The sequence below is a fragment of the Lutjanus erythropterus genome, chromosome 7 (assembly GCF_056507025.1).
Source record: "Lutjanus erythropterus isolate fLutEry1 chromosome 7, fLutEry1.hap2, whole genome shotgun sequence".
In the NCBI taxonomy this organism is placed as follows: Eukaryota; Metazoa; Chordata; class Actinopteri; order Lutjaniformes; family Lutjanidae; genus Lutjanus; species Lutjanus erythropterus.
Window position 1 is genome coordinate 13,716,670 of NC_139323.1, and position 25,300 is coordinate 13,741,969.

Consider the following 25,300-nt stretch of genomic DNA (forward strand, 5'->3'; position numbering starts at 1 on the left):
CCTCTCCAACTTCCACACAACTTTTGTGATGGTTGTTAAACAAAGACGTTCCACAGCTAGTGGGCGGGAAGTGGGTGTGTTTGTGTGTCTCGCAGCACGGACCACCACCTGACCACCCAGGTAGGCAGTGCACCCAAGAAGAGGCATGCAGACAGTCCCACATCTCCCTCGTGAACTAAGACCACAACATTTCAACAACCTAAACTCACCATCAAATACTGGACCACCTTGGCCTCTAATCTTACCATCCATCCATCTGTCCGTCAAGCTACAGCTAAAAGGTGAGGCTTTAAGTCATTTAGGCTCTTTTGTTATTCAGGTGTTGTGTAGTAAGATTGTCAAAAATATTGACACTTCAATACTTTTTCAATACCACATGTGTAATGCATTATAATATCTGTTAATTATAGTGACAAAAGTACCAAAGCTATAAAAAAGAAAAGAACTAAGTGCCCATTCAAGGCCTCAGTTCAGTCTTTACTGTCCTGCATAAAATTTGGCTTATAGGGGGCTTACGTCACAAATCTGAGGAGAGACTTGCTTGACTGACACTGACAAGACTTGACCTGGTACTCATGACTTGAGACAGATGAACTGGTCTGGTCTGGTCTGGTCTGGTCTTGGATATTTTTATTAAATATTTGCATTTTTCTAGATGAGAAGTTCCATTTTGTTTTGATTCGGTGATTTTTAGTACAATGTGTACAAACCTGGCAACCTTTTAGGATGCAGCAGGTGGCACATGGCAGTTGTCATGGAGGACAGTTCAAAAATCAGTGAAAAAAAAATCATCTTTGACTACAAAACTCACAAAGAAAGTTATGTGAATGTGTCTTTTTAGGAAACTTATTTGTTGATCAAACATTGGCTAACAGCTTAACATTAAGTTTAAGCTATATAAGACTTGGCTTTATTTGATTATAGGAGAAGTAACTAATAAGCACTAAGTAGTGGTAAGTTGCTCCAGTGTGCAACTCTCGTGATGCAATTACTGATTACGAAAATGTCAAACAACAGTAAGCTTTAGGCCTATAAGGCAGGCTGCAACAGTTTTCGTTAATCTTGAACATAATTCACAGTATTTTAACTGATTTAAGTGTGGAGCTTGGGTGTGATAATCAGTTTTTCTGCCTTGTGACTCACTTGAGCGATGACTTGACTTATAACAGCTTGCTCGATTCTGACCACAGTTATTTGGGACTTGCTTGAGACTTTAAGATTAAGACTTGAGACTTCGCAAATACATAACTTCTATTGAGTATCTTTTTTTTTTTTCTAGTACAGTATGGGGAAAAAGTGGGGAACTGATCCATAGCCTCTTCAGAAACTAATAGGATTTCATTTCCTTTATTTTTCTTGTGCATTTATAGTCTCGTTTCACACACTAATTTCCCATTACAAACTGCAGGGGGAAAAAAAATCTGACAACAGTTGAGACTTTGGAGAAAGGCTTTGATGAGGCAGCTCTGGTAAGGAGAAGGTTATAAATGCTGCAGTAAAAGCATGCAGTAAAAAAAAAAAAAAAAAAGAAATCCTGCTCCGCCAAACCACAGACAGCCTGTCATTTCCACATTCTGGTCTGGCTGAGCAGCAGTTTCATTAAAGCACAGTCCTACGGGAGGCGAGGAGCTGGCCGTATCAGCACTGTTGGGTATGTATAGCTAACATGAGGCCTGTCAAGGAAAACTGACGTCAACTCTGGCTGAACATTTAATTAGCCTACAAGTTGCAACCGTTAACAAATAGGAGCATTTTCATAGATCCAACCAAAGATATTAACAGAAATAAGATTCTTAGCTGAATATCAACTACATCGAAACGTTACCTCACCCAAAACATCTGTAATCTTTACCTTCGAATGGCCATTTCTAGATCTCATTATCTATTCACCCAGGTTTGTGATGACCTCATGTGAGATAACTCAGCAAGAAGTCCACTTTGTTTTTGTCAGCACTGTAAATGGAAAACTGAAAGCGTCGGGATCCCAGGGAATATTAGGGGAAGGCCACAGGCCAAAACAGGAAGGTCTGATAAAGATGAAGAACAGGGTGGAAAAAGAAGGAAGATGAGGAGGGGAGGAAGGGAGATTGAGAGGGGAGATTCCTTACAAGGAGAGAGGAGATGGTGGAGATATACAGAGGAGGATGAGTGCAATGAAAAACCTGCACAGTTGTGTCTGTTGCTGATCTGTACTTCAGCTTGTGAGACAGAGGAAATCTAAACTGAATGTCTGGTTATGTCAAATTCATGGTGCCACTGGTTTATAGATTTAAATGTTAAAAAAAAAGAAAGAGAAGAGGAGCAGAACAAAAAAGAAAACAAAAGGAGCAAAGGAAAAAAGGAAAAGAAGGTAGTAAAATGCATTGCTGTCTCAGTCAGACAGCTCCAAACTATAGACTCCGTCAGGGACCTACAAGTCAGCAGCAGCCTCCATTACCTTGCTGTGCACACCATGGAAAGAATTACTTTTCCAGGAGCTTTTTTAGTACATGTAGTCTGTGAGATTCTTATTGTAGTACAGGCCATTTGTCCTGGCTAGTATAACCAGACAAGGCATGTTCCTCCATGAAGACTGCATTGTGGATTTGCTAAAGATGATATTATTATAATCATTTACAGAGTTGGGACCAAGTCATTGTTCTGCAAGTCATTAGCCTTTGCATTCAAGGCAGTGTCAAGTTACAGATGGGTGACAAATTAAAGGAAATAAAACAAACAAAAATGTCCTAGTAAGGTGAAGGCCACCAAATGCCACAAGAACAGCTTCAAAGCACCTTGACATCGATTCTACAAATGTCTGGAACTCATCACATCAATCACACATCAATCCAAAAACTCCCATAAGTATTAATTTGGGTTGAGACCTGGTGACTGCAAAGGTCATAGCATATGATTCACATCATTTTCACACTTTCAGCCCATTCAGCGAGACCATTTGCCCTATAGATGGGCACAGTCATCCTGGAGGAGACCACGTCCATCAAGACAAAAATGTTTCATCATAATAGGATAAAGGTGATCACCCAGAACAACTTTGTAGTGATTTGCAGTGACCCTTCAATCTAAGAGGTCAAGTAGATCCAGAGTGTGCCAGCAAAATATGCCCACAGCATTACAGAGCCACTGGATCCCCTCACTGTAGGGGTCAAGTCTTACAAAAAGTTTACAAAAGAACACACATCCAAACATGATGAGGCTCCCATGAACATTTATCTCTATACCACCATGAAGTCTTAAGTCCTAAACTTCAAGTCAAGTCCAAAACAAGTCATAAAACGCTCTTCACCAAATTTAATGCCATTTTACAACAGTGCCTCAACTTTATGTTCCTTGTGTGACTTCAAATGTCAAAGCAAAGTTGGAAGTTGTCTTCATCTGTAATTTTCAATCTGCACATTTACATACTGCAATTCAATTTGTACTAACCACCACATAGTTTTTGTACACAAAGAAAATTATTTTTGGTCTCATTTTTTCCCATCTGGAGTTCAGTAACATAACGTAACATTAGTTCATTGTTTTCTCCTGCAACTTGACTGGACGCTACCAGATTAAAACAAAGTGGAGTTGGGGAAAGTGTCAATTTGCTGGAAATTAATGGTCTTACCATTAGCTAATCCAGGAAATTAATTGAATCTTGGCATACTTTTTACTCGTTGGGTTTCTTCAAGTCAAAAGACTCCAGTCCAAGCGAAGTTAAGAGTCACTGGTCTTTTTTGATTTTAAATCAAGTCAAGTCTAATTTAATCACATTTGTGAGATTCAAGTCCTGTGACTCCAGTCCACACCTCTGATAATTATGGCTATAATCCAAAAGAAAACAACCACAAATATAAATATAGATGGGTCATTGAATGTGTTTTTGCTGCAGTCTTCCAATGACAGATTCTGAAATTTTTCCACCGGCAGGTTTAAAAAAGTACTCCCCTTTGACGAGGGAAAACTTGTCATCGTGGATTTTCTGTCTCTAGTCCAAAAATATTTTCGTCACCTTTCACCAAGATAAATGTGTATTGACCATTATGCTGACAGGCTGTAGTGTGGGTGGGATTCCCTTCTGTGTTTGTTGTGGAGCAATTATGGTCCAAACCCTTAACCAGGAAAACACCATGTGCAGACTACAGGGCTCTACAAAGAGCTTGTGTGCATCTCACTTAGAGCTGAGACTAAATGACAGAAAACACAATGTTTGCATAAATGTTTTTTTTTATTTCACAATCAATGCTGGAAAACATTAAGCCTGCAAACAAGACAGTCCTGAGTATGAGAAATGTTACCTGCCTCTAACTACAAGTCATCATCGTCTCACATGAGCCCTTCAATCTGTTCAGAGGATTTCGGCACCGGGTGCTCAGACACGTGAGGGACTGACATACTTCTCCGTGGTACGTAAAATGCAATCTGATAGCTATTCCCTGCGAGCTAAAGCAAAGCTTTCTGGCCAAAGCCACTAAATTACTCACTTGGCTGTTGTCATGACTGTGTGTTAAAAACAAAGGCGGTGAAGGCTAAGCAAAGGCTCTCCCCCTCAAGCCCCTCTCAAGTCCCTCTACATCACTCAATCTCTCTTTTCCTCTCAGTCTCTATTTCATAAACATCCAGCTGTGGATCATCAGCCACACGTCTGATTATGAAATTACAAATGGCCCACTGAGACAGAAAAACAGAGAGAAGGAGGGAGAAAATGTCCTCTTTTTTCCACCTACAATCCTTTTGATTTCACTTACACACGTCTTTACTATCTACATTTCTCTCTCTCAGCTGATCTATCCATGCTATAGTGAGCTATCCAATCTGCTTCACTCTACATAAACAGAACCAGCGGCTGCTACAACCCATTAGTAATCACTGCCTCATAAATTTAGATGAGAGAAAAAGATTTAACTACAAGTCCCTTGCATCCCTTCCCCTCCTCTTCTCTACAATCCATCTTGTCATTTTAATGGCATTTCACGTTGCACGCAAACAGCCAAAGAACATATCAGCAATTCATCTGAGGGTCGTAGATTAAACATCAGTCTGCTCTGTGCTACAGATTATTTTACCGTTAAAAAAAGGGGGGAAAAAATGCCTGGTGTTCTCATCAATTATACTAGAGATGTACCGGCCCACTTTGTTTCAGATGCAATTCCGTGCCTTATGATTATTTATGATGATTATGATGATTATTATTATTATTAGTCATAGTAGTTGTTGTCGTAGTAAAATTACATGAGGCTGAAACGGCAGTCTGGAAAGTTTGTGTAGTTTGTGTAATGTAATGTGAGGCACTGTAGGCTTCTGGCCCGTGACATTCATGATGCCCATGATAGAAAACACTAGTCAAGCACATTGCATTAGATCTGAAAGCGAATTAGTATTGCAAGTCAGATATCCAATGAATGCCTTATGTCAGTATTGGACCCCATTACTGATATTCATATCGGTTGCATCCCTAAATTATACCCGGGCTTCAATCAGAACACAAGACTCTGACGATGTTCTGATCAACAACTCAGTCAGTTTCTCTGCCATCTTTTTGTACTCTGTCCAGCAGTATTGTGCTGACTAGGTTCTGATACGTGTAGGAAGTAAATTTCAGCAAAGCCCACACATGGCAATGTCTTATGAGCTGTCACTTGCATATCATCAAAAGCAGATGTGTTTATATTTTGTGGCAGAGTAGCATGCATTCAGCTCTGAGCTTACAAATCTAACTCTCTTGAGGCCTTGCCAGTATCAAAGAGCTATTTAGAAATACTTGCCTCTCCAGTTAGTTTGAGCTGGAAATAAAAGAGGACAGTGAACTGCGCTTCCTTCCCAGAGGTGCTGGCCAGAGCTTTATACCATCTCCTCACACTGTTTTCGGTGTCTCCAGCCACACAGTTGCCATGTAATCTTTTATTGCTATTGTGACAGTTATCTTTTCTTCCTCATCCAAAGGGCTTGGCGAGACCTTGCAGGCTGCTCTCCATACATCTGCTCCATGTCAGCATTGGAACACATGAGTTAATGAGATCCTCTGTTCTACTGCGGTCCTGTCTGGGGCAATTTTTCCACCTCATGCCAGAATGTCTGTTTATGCCTCATATACACATGTAAAAATGTTATAAACAAGAGCGTGCAAGAGTATCCCTCTATGGCATTCTCACACACTCTCTCACACTCACATTCATATTATATTAAGACAGTTATGATGTGTTTATGGAGAGGGGAAAAATAAAATCTTAAAATGTAGACACCAACATGCCAAATCATAGCTAGTTTATGGTCATTTCAGCAGTTAATATGGAAATTACTGCAGCTTTGGAGGAACTGCAAAAATGGTAACATCAGAGCAGCTCAAATATGACAGACTGCTGATACAGAACATTACGCCTTGAAAAAGACAACATCTGCACCGAGTCAGGGCAAAGTTCTGTTCTATGTATTTGTTCATTTCTTTAACTTGAGCTAGACCAGACAACAATGATAGCAATCATATTACATCCACACAAGGTTAGCAGCATACAGCTGCTAATTGTTATTTCTTTAATTAAATACACCGGTATCAGATTGGTACTCGGTATTGGCCAGTTAGCATATTTCGGGTATTGCGGAAAGGAGGGGAAGAAAAAAATAGCATCAGAACATCTCTATTTGCACTTTGTAGTAATAAGACTAAAGGGCAAGCTCAGTTGACCTAAGATAACTCTGTTGTCATGGCACTCAGAGAGCATGAAATCATTTTACAATCAGTACAACCGCAGACCAGCAACACTTGGAACCAATTTAGTGGAAAATTTGATTCGTCTTTTGTTTGTTATTATGCAGAAAGTCAAAATATGTTAAGTTGAAACCTTGTGAAGAACCTGTCCAAGTTCAGTAATGCATGAATTTCTTCTAAAGATATCATATCCAATCGAAGTTTGACATATCACATCATGGAAACTAACACACTCTGCCTTTTTTCCACTCTCGAAAATGAAAATATTTGTTCTAAATTAAAACACCCTGTGAAGTGGAAACAGAGAACTTTTCAAGTCTCCCCCTAGCGTTTCCAAGTGGTATTATTGTTTGTGCTGCTGTCACAAAGACAAAACCTGTAAACAACACCGGATTGCCTTCCATTTCCTCAGAGCGTAGCTCCACGGAGAAATTATTAACACCACTTTTGAAATATGAGAGAACAAAGCACTGAAGAGGTACATTGAAAGCTATTGTAATTATGTGCATTGCACTGTAATAACATTGGAGTAACGTTAGCCTACAGCTTCAAACAACTAAGTAATTACAGCAGCAGTTGGCTTCAGGGAGGAGACGGGAGTAAATTTCCTGGGAAAATCGTGTTTGATGCCAGACAGATGAAAGCAAGGCTCATAGGGAACCGATATGAACATTATTAACATCATTATTCTTCTGTCATTTCACTGTGCAATCACCATTTACTTTATAAATAAAAGCAAAAAAAGCACCTACTACTACTACTACTTGAACCACAATTATGTACATTACTGTTCCCTATGTATCAGTCAGTCCTACTTAGCTAGAGATTTGTGTACATGTAGATTTAAATGTTGTAACATGGCATTTAAAGGGTGCTCAAAGGCTAAATGGGCTGTACATCAGTAAAAACATTATTGCACAACTCAAGTTATTTAATATTTTCCTATTCAGGCAGTGGGCCGAGTGAAACAGCAGGCACGCACGCACACACACACGCACACACACGCACGCACCTGCTTTCTCCATCATGTGTCTGTGAGGAGGGCGAGGAGACTGACAGCAGTGGAAACTCTAGTTGAGTTTTAGTTCAGTCATACCAGTGTAGCGTTTTTTTGTTTTTTTTTTGGCCAATTTTTTTTCAGCCAGGTTTTGGACACAAAAGCACAGTGAGAGCAGGAAAATGCCTCTCTAGTCCACTCTGTCCCTGCCAGGATGCTGCTGGGTCACTCTGCACACTGTTCACTCTGCTCCCTCTCTCCCTCCAGACTGCAGCCTTCATCTCCTGTCAGCCCCCCACTCCCACCCCAAACTCTCTTTATTTCAAGTGCAGGTCTCTCAAGAGAAAAAAAAAATATCTCACCATCTTAAAGCAAAAGGTGGGACCACATCCCCTGTGCACCCGATCCTTTGCCAAATTGCTCCATTGGACTGCAGGGACACATTTTCATTAAGCTTATAAAACCCACTCAGTCGGTCAGTCAGTCAGGCAGACCAGACCAAGCCCAGGAGCATGTTTTTTATTTATAAACCTTTCAGTCTCCTATGAGCAAATTTGGCCCCATGCAGTTAAAGGGATAGTTTAGATTATTTGAAGTGAGGTCGCATGAGGTTCTTATTGATAGTCAGCGTATTAGCTATAGTGGATGGCAGTTGTGATGTCCCCAGTTTAGAGAGGCAGAGAGGAGCACCAGCATGGGACCAACAGCAACACTTAAAAAAGGACCACCAGTACGCTATATCAAGAATATCCTCACTGCTTTACTTTGCTGTGAGACAGTCTTTTACGACGGGAAACCACAGTTATATAAGCCAATTATTACTCTCTCCTCAACAACCCAACTCCGTGGGCGAAATCAGTAATTCACAAAATACGAGAGCTGCTGGTCTGCCACTGCCTCGATCCCTTAGTTTATTTGTGTTATTATGTATTTTGGGGTTTTAAAATATTTGTTCAAATTCACCGAAGTCACACAGTAACACAAACAAACTAACAGATTGAGGAAGTGGTAGACCAGCAATACATCTGCACTGCGAGGCAAAATTACTGATTTTCCCATGGGACTTGGGTCGGTTTCCAGTCAGAAAAGGGTCTCTGATGGCAAAGTAAAGCAGTGAGAATATATACTCAAACTGATGTAGTTTTTTTTAAGGTGGACCTTTTTTTAAGTGGCTAATATACCTTTTGTTGTTGACCCTGCCCACAGCTGTACACTCCTTAGCTTCCATGATGGTGCTCCTCTCCACTTCTTCAAACTAGGAGCATGTTGATTGCAATCTACTGTAGGTAATACAGCAATGGTGATTGCCATTGCTAACTAGTTGCTATAATTTCAGGGGAAATATGGGATAAGTGAGGAACAAAGCTGACATACATGACTAAATATAACGTGAATAAAACTTTAATATCACCTCCGCCATGAACGTTATTTCTGTCTGAGTCATGTCAAATAGTTTTTCACCGAATATGGTGGGTGTTTAAAAGTGAAGATAACAACTCCCATAATCCCATACTACTTTATGACATCATCAAACTTTTTTTCAAATTTTTTGTTACTGTTGTGTGTTACTAATGTGGGTGAACCTAGCAACAAAATTGACATATCGTGTGTGTAAGACAATGGGGCTGGCGTCAACACGATGTTAATGACTTCCCTCTGAGTGAAGAAACGGCAACATTCCGGAGGGGAAACCTGATGAAAACTACTTAAACACTTTAATATTTAGTCTTTTCCATTACTCAGACACAACAAACTCTTTACAAGAATCAAAAAGGTCATGCTACACAATCGTTATTTAAATCAAATCAAAACAGAGGTCTAGGAATCATGCCAGAGGAGTGAGTGTGTGTGTGTGTGTGTGTGTGTGTGTGTGTGTGTGTGTGTGTGTGTGTGTGTGTGTGTTCGTGCGTGTGTCTGTGCGTGCTGTTAGCCAAAACTGAGACAAGTGCTGCACATATGCAATAGTAGGAGGCAGACTGTACCACACCACACTGTGCTGTGGTCTGTATGTTGCTTTTATAAGGCCGCAGCGGCCAACCTTAAACACAGGTTATCCACGACTGCTGTCAAGACGGGCCTAACAATCCAACAGAGAGAAAAATCACGAGGCAGCGGACAAGGTGTGTAAGACTGCTTGAGACACAGATGCCCTTTATCTGCACAGCTATAATATGTGGCTCTGTGTGGGAGCTCTGATCACAGCTGCTCACAGCACAGCGTGGTACAGGGACAGGGACGGCATGGAAAATTTACAATAAAGAATAGAGCCACTAGATGGAAGGAGAATGACAACAGATGGAGAGAGTCAACTCTGGGTTCTTGTAAATATTCCACAGTGTCTTTCCCTTTTGTGTGCGGTCTCTTTGCATAATTTCAAATGAGGGGGAGCATTTTTCAGACTGCCACTCCCCAAGCATGAAATGCGTTTTGAAAGTGGTAACTAACTCAATGGTCCTGCTTGATTTCTCACACTCTATGTCAAAAACGATATCTAAATGAAGCCGTCAACACCTCTCGTCTCTCCACTGATGTGAAAGCAACTCACCTCTGGCTGGATGGCTTTGAACACAGGAGCATCCATGAGCGTAATCTGGCCCTGGAGGAGTCGAAACACAACAGATGTTAGACGTGCCGTGCTCGGATGACAAAGAAGAAAAACAACCAAAGAATAAACAAATAAAATTTTGTACAATCTCCCTAACATCTTGATACCACAGAGGACCTACATTTTAGTTTCTTTTAATTTGGTCTATTTCGCTAACGTGCATGATTATACACTGAAAAAAAATCAGAAATGGACAAATCTAAGATCAATAAACTTAATAGCTTAATAATTACAACAAAGATTTTTCTAAAGGGGCTATGTCATCTCAAGTCGTTGGGCATGACAGTGTTCTCTTACTGACTGCACCCTTTGATGCCTTGATATACTGTGGAGAGATGTGAAATGTAGACACTGGAGGGGAAAAGAAGATAAAGAAGGCCCTCTTGTGGTTGAACGGGGCAGACCAAGTGATAAACATTACAGCATTAAATTAAAGTACAGATATGATGAAGAGAAACAAGTTTTTTGTTATTTATTATCGGAAAATTCTAAGCAAAATTATTCATCACAACCAGGTAAGGCAAATTCAACAGAAATGTGATTTCTGCTTGTTCATAGCTGCCATGCAAAGTTTGTGCAGACAGTGGCAGCCTGAGGGGAAATCCATCAGCGGCTGCTTGGCACTGCCAAACATCATCAATTATTACTGATCCAAACTCTGACCCCATTTCCTCCTCTATCATCCCATCTCCTCCTACCTCAAGTCAGCACATCACATTCGTGCTTTGTGAACATTTCATTTTTAAACACTCAAACATGCGGGTTAAGCAGACGAGGACAGGCAGACTCGCAGAGACACTTTAACGCTTTAGCTTCTCTTACTGCATATTCTTCAGGGGTGACCTTCAGCACATCAAACACAACGGCATCAAAACTCTTCTTCAGGTCTGAAGAACCCTTATCACTGAGAGATTCTGAGCTGCTGCTCTTCTACAAGACAAACACACACAGTCAAATTAAAAAGGTAATAGGAACGATGTTGGTGGTGATAAAAACAAGAGTATAAAGTGGAGGAGAGAAGTGAGGTAAGGTTTGAGAGGCTTAAATAAGGACACAGAAAATGTGTTGACAGAATATTAAAGCTGCAACTAACAAATATTTTCAATATTAATTAATCTGTTGATAATTTTCCTGGTTAATCAATTAGCTCTTTGGTGCGTAAAAAGTCAGAAAACAAGATGAACTTTTAAAAAAAAAAGAGTGGCTGAAGGTGTAGTGAGTGGGTATGGCCTCACCTCAGAGACTGTTGCAGCGGTGGTGGAGATGCCTGATTGACCATTAGGGAGGTCCATCATTCCCACACCATCTGTCTCTAGCGCAGGAGACCATTCATCATCCTCAGCTGCAGCAAAGCCCGTCCGGCCCTCTGAACACAAACACACAGACAACATGCCACAGTGAGTACATTTTACCCCACATCTTGGACATTATTATCACCCGCAAACACAGAAGGCAGATCACTCAGTTTGTAGCAGCAGCACCACCTACTGGCTGAGATGTGTTACTTCAGGTTCACCTCATCATTACAGGATACTTAAGTCAACTACTGAACTGAAGTCAGCCAAAGAAAATGAGTTCTGACTGAATTTGAGATGGCAGTGAAAGTGTTGACAGGTTCAGTGGGCCTTTGAAACCTATACGGACGTGCGCTTTCACATCCTGTCATTTACGACACATGAGAGAGGACAGGACAGGACAGAAGGAGCTTAGGCCAAGCATTAGGAAGAGATCTTCTGTGAAAGGGGTTTGGAGAAAGCAGCTGTCAGTTGGAGCCACAACACTAAACAGCTTACACCCGACACTAGACTGTGACCCACTGCCACTCACTGACTCCACAGACCAGACTAAACGCAGGAAAAAAAATTGTTTTCTTTTATTTGTGTCAAATAGCTACCAGAACAGACACTCTCATTAGATTTAAACTGCCAATAACATTTTCAGAGGAGCACAAGCTGGCTGCTAGAGGGCCGATATCACTGAAAAATGAATCACAATAGATTTTTTATAATAAAGTTAAAATAATAAAGTTATTATAATAAAGTTTTATTTCAGTCGTTATCAACTTATTGATAAATTTTAATGATGTATTTTTAATAAGAACCAGGAGAAATATATTAAATTTAACCGCCTCATTTTAAATCTAACCTCTGAATTTATTAAGGGACACAGGTAATAGACTTAATACTTAATAAAATTGTACAGGTCAGCTCGCCAGTATGGCAGTTTTTGTTCCTCAGTCTGTCCGAGGGTTGCAAACTGTAAGCACTTTCCTTAATTGATTATTGTCAAGATTAACAATCAATTAATTGATTAATTGTTCTTAAAAAAATGCTCATACCAAACAGTTTCACAGTTATTGTACCATGTAAATCTCAAATTGCGTTGCAATTGCAACCGTCCTGACTTCTCGTGCAACTTATGTCATTCACGCCACTGTAAGTATCAAATGTATGAAGGCGAATGAAAAATACACAACACAAACAGCCAAAGCCCAAGTCCACTCTTAAAATTGCTTACTCTCTTTTTCCAGATGTCAAAAACACAAAACGTATTCAAAGTTGTCACTGGCAACTGTTTGTTTGTTTCCTTGATAAATGACTTTAATGATTAAATCAGTTTTCAACACAGTCACATTTGTTTTCCTACGAATCAAATAATCAATAACCACTTTCAGCATGAGCATCAATTACTGGATGTTGCACAAGATGTGTTTTTATTGTCTTTTCTAAATGACTAAAAACCATCCTGACACCTGTGATATTTTCCATCACAAAGGATCGGTCATGGTACCTGAGAAAAGATAATCTGAGTATCCATGTACGTCTGTTAATATCACAGTCTGCCACAGATCCTCCTTCAGGGAATCCACCATGTGGCACCACCATGTTTGTACAGCAGCCCAGAATAGGCAAAACAAACTATATCTTAAGATACAACCTTTTGTGTTTTGTGTGAATGTTGAGGGCCCAGTAAGTTCTTTTGAGTCCCTTTTCCATACACATGTTCAGGCTTGGCTTGACTCGATACCAGCTTGAAGGCGTGTCTTTCTAATGATGTGCTTGTCTTTACTCAATTGGCAATAAAACGGAGGACAAATCAGTTCAATTCCTATAAATTCTTCTCAATGAAAGTCAATACTATTTTGTTGTTTCAAAGCTTGTTATTATGAAGCAGCAAAAATCAGGAAATGTTGGGTTTTCACTCCTGTCAGCTAAAAGCAAACATCAAACAGTAAAACAAACCAGAGACCTCATAAACTTCAAACCACAGTGTTTCAGTTAGAGGCTACAAAAGCACTGAGAACTGAATACAGACCCTTTTAAAAACATCTCTCTCTCTCTCTCTCTCTCTCTCTCTCTCTCTCTCTCTCTCTCTCTCTCTCTCTCTCTCTCTCTCTCTCTCTCTCTCTCTCTCTCTCTCTCTCTCTCTCTCTCTCTCTCTCTCTCTCTCTCTCTCTCTCTCTCTCTCTCTCTCTCTCTCTCTCTCTCTCTCTGCTCTCCTGCACACCAGTTGAGTCTTGCAAAACAGGTTGGCCTCAGTGAACGAGATGTCACTGCAACTCACTCGGTGGCTGAACCAGCACGCTTTGGCCCCATGGCAATGCAAATCAGCACAGCATGGTTTGACTGGGCATGGCCCGAAATGGCAACGGAAAAGCCCAAGTACACGTTCGGAAATAGGAGACTGAGATGAAATGTTTGCAATCCGCAAGCTCACTGCTACATGCCACTAAATCCTACACCCTGGTCCTTTAAGCATCTGATGATTTTACACATCTTGAATGTGAGACTGGAGAATCAGAGTGACTAAATCCTTTACAGATTTTACTGTGGCTGATTTTTTTATTAGGATTATATTTTAATATTCATCTCCGCCTGTGACTGAAAACACCTCAGAGATGATTCTTTGCCAAAAGCACACAGAGAGACAGTAATGAAAAATAAAGAACTGCTTAGAATACTGAATGCCAGCAAAGGATCCCTTGTGTACTTGACAATGCCGGCCTCTGTGTGTGTGTGTGTGTGTGTGTGTGTGTGTGTGTGTGTGTGTGTGTGTGTGTGTGTGTGTGTGTGTGTGTGTGTGTGTATGAGTCCGTCTTTTTGGCTGGCCCAAGGCTCAAGCTAAAATGGCCTGTGCTTTAAGAACCATTAGCTGCCTTCCACCGTTGCATTCTGCTAAGCCAAGAGTAAACACCAGTACATCATGTCAACTCTCCTCATATTGTTTGTGACAGCATAGTATAATTGCACAGGAAGCAACAGCCAGCCTCTATTTACAAGTCAGAGTCTGTGTGTTGTCATACATCTGTAATTACTGTACTTCCTCTTCTAATACCCATGTCTTTCTCTGTAAAATACCACTTAGGAGTTTTGGTCTACAGTTAACACACAAAGATTTTTTAAAGGCTTTTAAAGTTAATGCTGTGATGAATGTGAACACACTGTAAGACATGCAAGTGTACCACATAACTAGTGCCTATCTTTTCACCCAAAAATAAATACTCTGAATACATCTACAACTCCTTATCTACAACTAAACTTTACTACCAAAGTTGTCTGTCTGTACATAATTTGTCGTACTCCGTCCACACCTATGTGTGTCTAACACAATAAGGAAAGTACAGTCATGTTTGCTTCTACGTGTGCAACTGGATTCAGATGATTAAAAAATCCATTAGCATACAACCCTGCAGGTATATAGACACACCTGTGCTGTCACCACACCCAACAAAATCAAACCGTCCTCGTCAAGACCAGGTCATACTTACCAGTTGTGTGTCAGATGCGCATAGTGTTGGATGTGAGGTTAGCCCGTTGTTGCTCTGTATTGCTGTCTTTGTCTATCGAGTCCTGTCTTTCTCTGAGGCTGACTCCTGCCGTCTGTGTGAAAAGAACAAAAGGGAGAGAAAAGGGAGAGACAGAAAGGGAGGCAGCATGATTCTTCTGAACATGAGGGAAAACCCACGCACACATAAGAAATAAACATAGGCAAAAATCCTTTAGCTGATCAGCTTAACAACCCAGCAGCCATTGCATTCACAAGATCTGATTCTATAGCATCTGTTCTGGTGGAAACTTTAGTTCAGCAACTTCTGAGCCATCAATTTTAGCCACCATGAGCTCACTACTGAAAAAATAAAGGTGACAATTTGACAGAAGCAACCTTAACAAAAAACAAATTCTCAGTAGGGCTTGACAGATACTGGATTTTTGAGGTTGATATTGATAACAATATTAGGGGGTAAAAAAAAATCTAATATGTTCGCCCATATTGCAGCAATCCCTCAAATGTGCTCATCAAATGTTTATGACAAAGATATGTAATGGAAGATGATATCAGGGCATTAAAACAGTAAACTTTCACTGGGATTTTCAATATTTATAAATAACAAACAAATACATTAAAATATATAACATATTAAACTTGAATTGCCGTAAGATGCAGGACTCCAGAGGGTTTAAATGATTACTCATTTGGTGTAGGCCTGTAAAATGTCAGATCATAGTAAAACCTTGAATGCACAGCATGTCATTTCTGCTGCTACCGGTCTCTCAAATAAAACAATAGCAAAAGACACAGTTTGATGACATTGTGAGTTAGCGAGGGATCATGGGACATGAGTAAGGCAGAAAGTGTTCAAATACAAGATAATGTATTAATGATTTATTCGCGTTACGTTTAGTCATATTCGCTGACTTCCTTCCTCACTCTGATTTATCATCTGGTGTTTCTCATGTTTCCTCTGAAGTTATAGCAGCTAGGCTAGAGGGGGTAAAGAGTCTGAACACATCAGGGATAATGTAAGTACACAATTCATCAAAATATACAACAAAGGTCTACTCATTCTGTAGACATTTTTAATGAGCTCTAATATTATACCTTTAATGACCATGGTGATTTATTTGTGAGTTATTTATACACTAACTTTAATACTGGAGATTTACCAGTGTGTATGTCTTCTACACCCCACACTGTTTGCAGCTGACTTCATTGTGCATCAAGTGTAAATCCCCAGCTGTCTGCCTCGGGACTATTTACAAGACTCACATTAGCCAGCAGGTGTCTCACTACTCTACAAGATAAAAGCCTGTATACTGGGACTGTGTGGGACTCTGGCTAGCTGTAGCCAAGTGCTGCATGCTGGCAGACATTAGTTGGCCTTTAGCCATCAGGTAAGGGGCTAAGGTCTTCTCATCTCCTCCAGGTTGTTAGGGGTACAAAGCTCACCAGCAAAACAAACAGTGGATTAAGATTTCTACTATCCAAAGATAACTTAAAACCTTTACTGACACAAGACCATACATTCCTTTAAAGATCAAATATGACCAAGAGAACACCACCAGTGCTCCACTTCAGATAAGTTTTACAACACCTCTGACGAGCAGCACATTTCTGTCCAAGGAATATGGAAATAACAACTGTGTGCACACAAGTGTAACAGAAACCATGTTCACGTGACGTCTATAGTCTGTGTGTCATTGTCACAAAACAAAGTGTTGGTCTGTCTGTACCCTGAGCAGTGTAAACACCCTCTGGTATCCGTCTGCTGTTAGTCAGTTTACACTCTGTCTGAGTTTCCTCGTCAGCCATAAGACCAACTAGTTTACATCTCATTATTTTGCAGCTCCTTACAGTATGACACCCACACCTCCAGCTATGCTACTTCAAAGAAGAAGAAAAAGAAAAAAACAGAGTGAGACAAACCCCCCCCCCCTCTTCTGAGTCACTGTGCTCCCTATCCAATCTTCACCAGCCAGGGCTCCTATTGTAAGAGTCCCCTTCATCCTTTTTTTTTTTTTGCTCTTAGCAACATCCATGCACCTCTGACAGAGAGCAGAGCTGAAATGTGTTGTTTTGGTGACATAATTCCACGTGGTTGAGGCGTCATGCTTCACTTACTGAGGTTCAGGTCCGGGGGAATGTTTGCACATCCAGCAGAAAAAAATACCATGTGAGTAACAGGGATGGGTATCAATAACTGATACTAAACTTTATATTAATCTTATATCTGTGTATACCCTGCTCTCAATGATATGAAAATTGCAATGAAAATTAATGGAACATTACTTAAAAAGGTAAGAAAGCAAAAGGTTTTAATGCCCACTTTACGAAATTTGAAATGCAACTAAATGCGCTAAAAAAATTAAGATTGTTATTTCTGTAAAAAGTAATAATAAAAGTAGAGCCAGATGGATATATCGGTCGGCTGATATAATCAGCCTGATATTGGCCTAGGAGAGCTATAATGGTATAGATGAGTGGATGGATGGATGGATATTATTTTTATAGATAGCATTTTATGTATATTTGATTTTTTGTTTTGTTTTTTATTTAGTTATTTCTAATTTTTGAAACAAATCTCTGCAAGTATATTAACTCATGATTAACTATTAACACTCATGATACCCTAACCCTAGCACATAGTGATAAGGGGTAGGTGTGGGTTTTGGGATGGCTGGGCTGATGATGCTTCAGCATCTCTGGGATAAGATTTGAGGAGGACATGACAGGGATTAGAGGAGGAAGCAGAATATAAGAGAGGAAGAGTGACAGAAGGTGGGATGATTCATGTTGGAGCTTGTACCGGAGGATGTGTTGTCGTTAAGCTAAATGTGACTCATTATGCTGCGTGGCAGGTGCTGTTGAATCGGGCCTCTCTAAACCGGGGCGCCTCCCCCTCCCTCTGCTCGTGTTGCCAGACAGCTTTTTGACATTCACATACATACTGCTGTTCAAACACAAAAAGCGCTGGCAGTCTAACAGGCCTTGTTACTGAAGGGCACAATGCAAAGTGTTTTCGCATGTCGTCATGCACATGCCGGTGTATTTGTGCATGTGACAATGCATTCCACATCTTGCACCGACCCTGTACATTCCTGTCCCCAGTGGCCCTGAAAACAGGTCTCCACCACCTTTCAGCATGTCCTCTGTCCTCCTTATGCTGCTCATCTCCTGTCCTTATCCTGCTCACCTCGACCTCATTTTACAGCAGGAGGATCAGACTTTAAAATGGAAGTGTGTTTGGATCAATGGACAATAATTTTCCAGAAGGTATATATACATACACATACACACACATGTATATATGTGTATATATATATATATATATATATATATGTATATGATGGTGTTTAAAGCAGTGGAGGTAACACTTATATTCACAATCTAAAAGTCAATTAAAAAAGTCAAGTAGTCGGACTACAGAAAATTAATCTGCAGCTATTTTGACATCCTCTTATTACAGCTTCTCATTTGTGAAGATCTGCTGCTGTTCTTTGTCATATGTGAGGTTGTGAGGTAACTCTTAAAATACCAAACGTGATCATTCCAGGTTCTTAAATGAGAATATTTGCTGTTTTGTCTTGGCTTAATATTAGCTAGTTAAATCTGTTTAGAGTTTGGAGTTTTGGTCGGACAAAAACAAGACATTTGAAGACAGATGATGATGTTGTCAAAACCAATTTTATAAAAATCCAATTTAAAAAAAAGATATTTATATTACACATTACAGTAAAATTACTCACTTCAAAGGAGGAAGCTGTTCAAAGCCCTGGGAGCAGATTGAGAAACCGGTTTTACTCTGCACACTTTAATTTCCAAGATAACTGAATTAAAATGAAGAAAATGATGGAATATTTGGACAACACTGGAAAATATAAAACGATATTAATAACTGTCTTGGGTATTTAATGACTTTGATCTAATGGAATCTAATCTGATCTAACGGCATTTTAAAGTGATTCGATCAGCTCCACAAAAGGATCAAAGTTTGGTGCCCAGCCCTAAGTCCTCGTACTACATACTACCATGCCAATAAAATCACAAAGACATTACTCACAGGTGAGGCCAAACACTACGCAACTAAATACTATCTGGATGGACTATCAAATTACCATTCAAATGGTGTACAACATGACTTTATTAATCAGAATATAACTGTTTTGGCATGCGCAAACTGGCTCCACCCACTCAAGCTTCTAAATTGCCAGAAATATAACAAAAGAAGTGTTTCTGCCAATAATTTTCAAGACAAACCCACATTGCATCCTGGGAACAATATATAATATAACCACTAAATCTTTTAAGATATCTAACAGAAAAGTTGTATCCACTACTGCCCATGTTTCTGTCCTTCCAGAAAGCCCATTTGCAACATGTCACCTACCGTCACATGGGGCAGACATGCAGAAAGAATATATTTATTCAGACCAGAGAGAAATTATCTCATAGGCATTTACACAGTTATTATTTTCCCATTAAATGGATTATCAAAGGTTTACACTGCCTCTCTCAAGCTGATTGAAATTTCCTCCAGATCAGGTTGGATCTGGTCCGTCCGTTATCCTGAGGATTTGTGGAATATTAGGGCCCATGTAAACACAGCTGTTGGTAAAAATGCTTTTGAAACTTTCCCATTAGCCTTCTCTTGACCAACGTCTGTAAAAACAGCTGTGAGATACGATTTAAAATGACATTTTCATTCTGCGGTAACCATGACAAAACTGTGGCAGTGCCTCACAGATGGCCCTGCAGTACATGGTGGAAACGCAGTAAGAACCTGGCATTCAGAGACACAGAGTACCAGACTGTACCAAACCTTAATCTCATTTACTTTTGTATGTGTGTATGCATGTTTACTCACTACTCCATCTCTGTCCCAGCACGAGACGCAAGCTACCACACAAAGGATTAGTGTGTGAGAGACAGGGAGAGAGTTTGTCTGTCCCTTTACAGAACTGTACCTTAAGTGTGAAGGTCACAAGATGTGGGACTGCAAATAAAGGATCAGACATGTGAGATTTGTGTAACATTCAGCATTAACAGAGTTCTATGTCTCTTCAACAGCTCTGCCGGTCCCTGCCTGCAGCACTGAAGGCCTGTCTTTGACACATAGCAGCCCTGCAGGCCTCGCTTCTCAATCTGCTCCCACTGTGTGTGAGACCACCATGAATGTCCTTCTACCTTATGCTCACAGCAAGACTCGTAGACCTCATTATTACGAACAGAGTACGACAGTCCTGGCCTTTTCGCCACACAATCCTTTGAAAAAAGAGTAACAATCTATTTCTTCTTTTGCCCCACAGGGCTTCATGATAAAACTTAGAGTCCCTCCTCTCTGTCACTGTCTCTATAATGCATGCACTGCACAGACACGTGCTTTCTGTTTTGCCTAGCAGCGACAGGGCTTGATGCATTTGAAAAGCATGCCGCAGATGCACCAAAGTCAGGGAGCCAAAGTAGGTCAGTGTGTTGAGCTGAGCAGTGAGGGATGTGGCAGCCCATTAAGCTGTGCCCTCCTCTTCTTCTCTTTAATACACACAGTACACACACAATCAGGACATTCACACTGTTGGGAGCTGAGGGCCGTCAAAGTCAAATCTGTTACCTTTCAGTAAAATTATCTTTCATGTTGTAGCAGGTGTCATTGTCATGTGAAGGGGAGCTGCTGTACTGTACTAGGCTAAACCTGTAAACAAGTTAGGACTACACAATTTTCCCGTTGTGTTTTTGCAACAAAAAAGGCACCTTACTCGCACTTAAGTTGTGTCTTCTGCAGAGCCTGTTGCAGTGGGGTTACAGAAAGACCAAACTGAAATTTTTGTTTTCCCTAGGCTCTTGACTGGAAACTTTGTAAAAAGTTAACATCTACCTATGGGTGTAATGATACATTGATCTGGATCGATATATAAATTCGATGTTCAATGATTCAATATGATTGATGCAAAGTGAAAATACCGATCTATACTGAAATCTTTCAGAATTCTTTCTGAATCACAATTTAGTTACTTTTTGTGAGCTGACATAAATGTAACTGCATGGGTTAAATGAACATATGATATCATCTGATATCGACTGCAGGGCCCTGAATTTAGTTTTATTGAAATCATATTGTGGCAGCTTTTGTGATATCAGCAAATATATTATTGTCAGAAGAATCTCTCCAGCACTTTACAGCTGTAGTAAATTACCTATTTATATAAATATATGTACTCAAAATCATTTTTTTGTTTCTTCATCGCATTAAATCAAATGTTATTATATTATAAACAGCCAATATAACATTTTGGATATTCTTCAGACATGTCAAATTGAGCTAACACAAAACACAAACAAGTTTCATGTCTCAATATGTGTTTGTAAAATGTACATGCTGAGCAACTTGTTAATCAAGATGAATTTATTAGAATCAAAAATTAATGTAGTAATTTTGCCTTAAATGAGCAGTAAGCTGTTTGGCCGGTAGCTAGCACTTATGGAAAGTTCTGATTTAGTGTGACGGAGTCTACCAGCAACTTTCATATTTTACCATTATTTGCCTGGTGGCTGGTGCTAATTTCCAATCCTGGCCAGAGTCAAGCCTCCCGGGGAAAACACTATTGATCTGCAGCTAAGAGGGGCCGGATTGATCACACACACTCTCTATTAACCTGCACATACACACAGCGTGTGGCTGCATGTCACAGTGGTTCGATGTACACTGCTGTCACTCAGCAGGTTGGCTGTTCGAGCTGATGTTGGTGGCTCTCTGCCAGCAGAGGGACAATGGTGGGTGTGGGTGTTCCTTGCTGTCGAGAAAACATGACTAACAGCCCCTTCACACCATCACTTAACATGCCGCTGATGTTCAGATCCTTCTGAAGGTCAATAAGTAGACAGAGGCAGCCTCATGGCAGTGTGGGCCAGAACAGTGAATGTTTTCATGAGTATAACTTTAGGAGGAGCAGAGGGAAAAACAAAAAAACTGACACAACTACCCGGGACAAGTAAATCTGGCAACTTGCTTGCCCAGCTGGCCAAGTTGTAAAAAAGAATTAAACTATTAAAATATTCTGATAATCTATTAATTGTTAAAAACAAAACAAAACAAGACATTTGAAGACATCACCTCGGACGCTGACTGCTGGAGTGGACATGTTTCACTATTTTTTGACATTTTATAGATGTTGCAGCCCAAGGTTAAACACGACAAGCAATTTTTGATGCTAATACATAAAACAGTTCATACAGTGGCAAGTACACTTGCATCCATAAATAAAAGCCATGTGCTCAATTTGCTCTAATTTAAAATACCGGTTTTTGCCCTATGGTTCTCTAACTATCCTTCTGAGAACAGGTTGTTTCACCATTTCAGTTCTCACACACAGAACAGGTTTATCATTCTGAGGAATCCTGCGATTTGCCAAACAGCTTACACCACAGTCCAGCGTGAGAAGATACCTCAATGTCTCAAATACATTCATCCTTCCAAACAAAAAGATTGTGCATATTTGATTTATCACAGCAGCATGATGCAAAAGAAAAAAATAACTTAATGGTGCCTTATCATTTTACAGTAAAAGCAGTTTTTTAGAAAATCAATAGGTAATGAACCCAGTGGGACCACACGGACCAACTGTGCTCTACCCTCTAACATACTGAGACATCCCTTCATGAATATTTAGGCCTGTCTGTGACTGGAAATAAGCATGATCTAGAAGGAAGATCCAAGGGCAAGCACACAAGGGCATAGAGGGTCTGAAAAAGCAAGGGCGCAGACAATTAATCTTACTCAGAATCAAAGTATATTTGCAGCTATTTTTTCCCTCTTTGCTCATAATCAGTCCATGAATTACAATAGTAATGTGTCAGTACTCTTAACCAGCAGTGGCATACATGGTCTTTTATCTTAGCTAACATATTCTGGTATGACTACTGTAAATCCCATGTGAAACCTATTTCTGTTTGCAAATAAATGTAAATTCATGTGGAACACATATGCATGCATAATTTTCTATAAGTTCAGTAGATTTCCTTCACTGATAGAACTTGAATGTAGAATACAGTACATATCTTTCCAACACATGATCTCTGTGGCCCAATTTAGAAATACAGTTCTGCATGTGGGTTTCAACAAAAGCAAATAACAAAGGCACCCCACAGATTTATACCATATAATCAATATCAGTTTAATACAAATAATATTGTATGATGCGTATTTACTGAGATCTTTTGTACTGCTCATTAGAAGCGTAATACATGGATGTTTTGTATAACGATAGGTGTTATGCCCCTGCTATCTACCATCACGGGCAAATAAAGATAATATTTGTCAGATTTGTGTGCTCTGTATGGATTTGATGCTTTTCTTTGCCATTAATGACAGTAAATGAAGAGTATTTGATATTTGGACTGCTGGTTGGACAAAAGAAGACATTTTTAATCGACTTCTTGTTGCAGCTCTATTATAGACTAATCAAATAATTATGAACATAATCAGCAAGTTAGTGGATAATTAAAATAATTCTTAGTTACAGCCCTAGTTACCACCAATGATACCACCTGTAACCTCAGTTTAATTTGTACTGCAGCTAATAACTGAAATTAGGAACAGGAGAAGTTGAAGCAGCAGCTGAATTCAATTACGATCTTTCATCAGATGATTGAGTTTCTTCAGAGTTTTTTGTTTTTTCTTTTTGCAGTCTGAATCCATCTATGCTTTAGCCTGATTAAGTTTTTAGTTATGGTTTTTGTGCGTACTTGCATTCATCAGGAGAGAGCAATATAAAATTATTATTACAATGAGTTCAGGCTCAATTCAAGCACTGCTGAATTCCTCCCTTTTTTCCTCTCTTTGCTTGTCTGACTTCCTTTATAAATTTTTTTTTATCACATGATGTGCACAGAAGGCTGCTAGTTAAAGCCGGGGTAGACAGTTCTGGAGAAAGACAGTTAATTGTTAAGTCTCATTCCTAGGCTGTCAAATACTGTTGCATTTTTTCACATAATATATTATGTGTTATGTACCACTGTCAGGACATAGTGACAGTTTCAGCAAATGTGACAAAGTTATTTTTTATAGAAGTTACCAACTGTAGCTAAGGGTAGGGATAAAGATGCTTTTATAGATATTCCAGAACATGTCAAATATGACCAAACGAAACCAGGTACTCAGGTACCGTTGTAGAAACAGCATTACATTGAATTCTGGGAGCAACTGAAAAAATAAACTAATAAACTTTTAACTACATAAACCACTGCTACAAGGTCTGTCGGACTGTGATAAAATGAAATGCTGTCTTTTAATGAGTTGCTTTTTCTCAAATGACCGTGTTAGTTATCAAGGTAGGAGATTTGCAAAGTAGTGAAAAATAACTGCAACATTACTAAAATGACATGGTGTTAACAAACAAGCTGCTGAAAACCTCAGCCCGTTTCATTTGTCATCACCATGATGTTATTAGTCCTGATATATAATGAACGCTTTATTTTCTGCTCAACACAAACAACTCAAATTTTCATGGTCAATTAAAATAGTGTCATCAGGTGTGGATGAACATTGTGGTCAACTGATTCTTGTTCTGAGCAGATGACAACAACACAGAGAAAACATGATGCTTGTAAAGCACGCACCTAAACCTGGTTTAGTTAGATCCGTCTACCCTGTTTGTGAAATTCCACTAGTTCTAAATCGGTGTTGTAGCAGCAGCTTGCTCTGTGGGGTGTGATTAGGCTTTTTTTAGATGCACTTCCACACACTCTCTCTCTCCCTTCCTTTCTCCCCTTCTCCCTCGATCCCCACAGCTCTCCCGGTAGATAATTAGAGACCAGGCATTGCAGACAGGCAGTTAAGGCCTGTCCCCACTTCTGTCCTTTGTCCTAGAACATCCTACAGTGACACAGACAGACTTGGTATGTACAACGCAGCCCCACCTATGACAACCAAATTGAATAAATAAATAAATAAATAAAGGAAACTACTCCAACCAAGAGCCAACAAAATGGCACAACTGGTCTTGTTAACTGGTTATCCATCAAACAAACCAAAGAGCAGCTACAGTGCCAGGCTTGTGAGTAGTGGCATGTGGCAGGGCCCCAGAGCAGCAGGCTGTCACGTGTGGGCAGAGCGACGGCCTACAGTTTGTAAGTATGTCTGTCTGTGTGTGTGCTGGCTTCAGCCTGATTTGTGGCCCAAATGGGAGTGGGCAGGCAGCCCGGCCCAAGTTCAACTCTACTGCCGAAGACTAGGCGACCT

The 25,300-nt window shown here is 40.0% G+C and overlaps 1 protein-coding gene across 3 annotated transcripts in view; it reads right to left on the bottom strand.

Moving 5' to 3' along the window:
* Positions 1-25,300, bottom strand: part of ralgps2 (Ral GEF with PH domain and SH3 binding motif 2) — a 98,397-nt gene that overhangs the window by 53,514 nt on the left and 19,583 nt on the right. For 2 of the 3 annotated variants that reach the window (XM_084722815.1, XM_084722813.1), the window contains exons 2-5: positions 15,056-15,167; positions 11,523-11,653; positions 11,110-11,217; positions 10,228-10,278 (exon numbers count right to left, since the gene is read on the bottom strand). In XM_084722815.1, the coding sequence (XP_084578941.1) occupies positions 10,228-10,278; positions 11,110-11,217; positions 11,523-11,582 (219 nt within the window). In that variant the 5' untranslated portion in view covers positions 11,583-11,653; positions 15,056-15,167. The remainder of the gene's footprint in view (positions 1-10,227; positions 10,279-11,109; positions 11,218-11,522; positions 11,654-15,055; positions 15,168-25,300) is intronic. The other variant, XM_084722814.1, reaches the window with a different exon arrangement.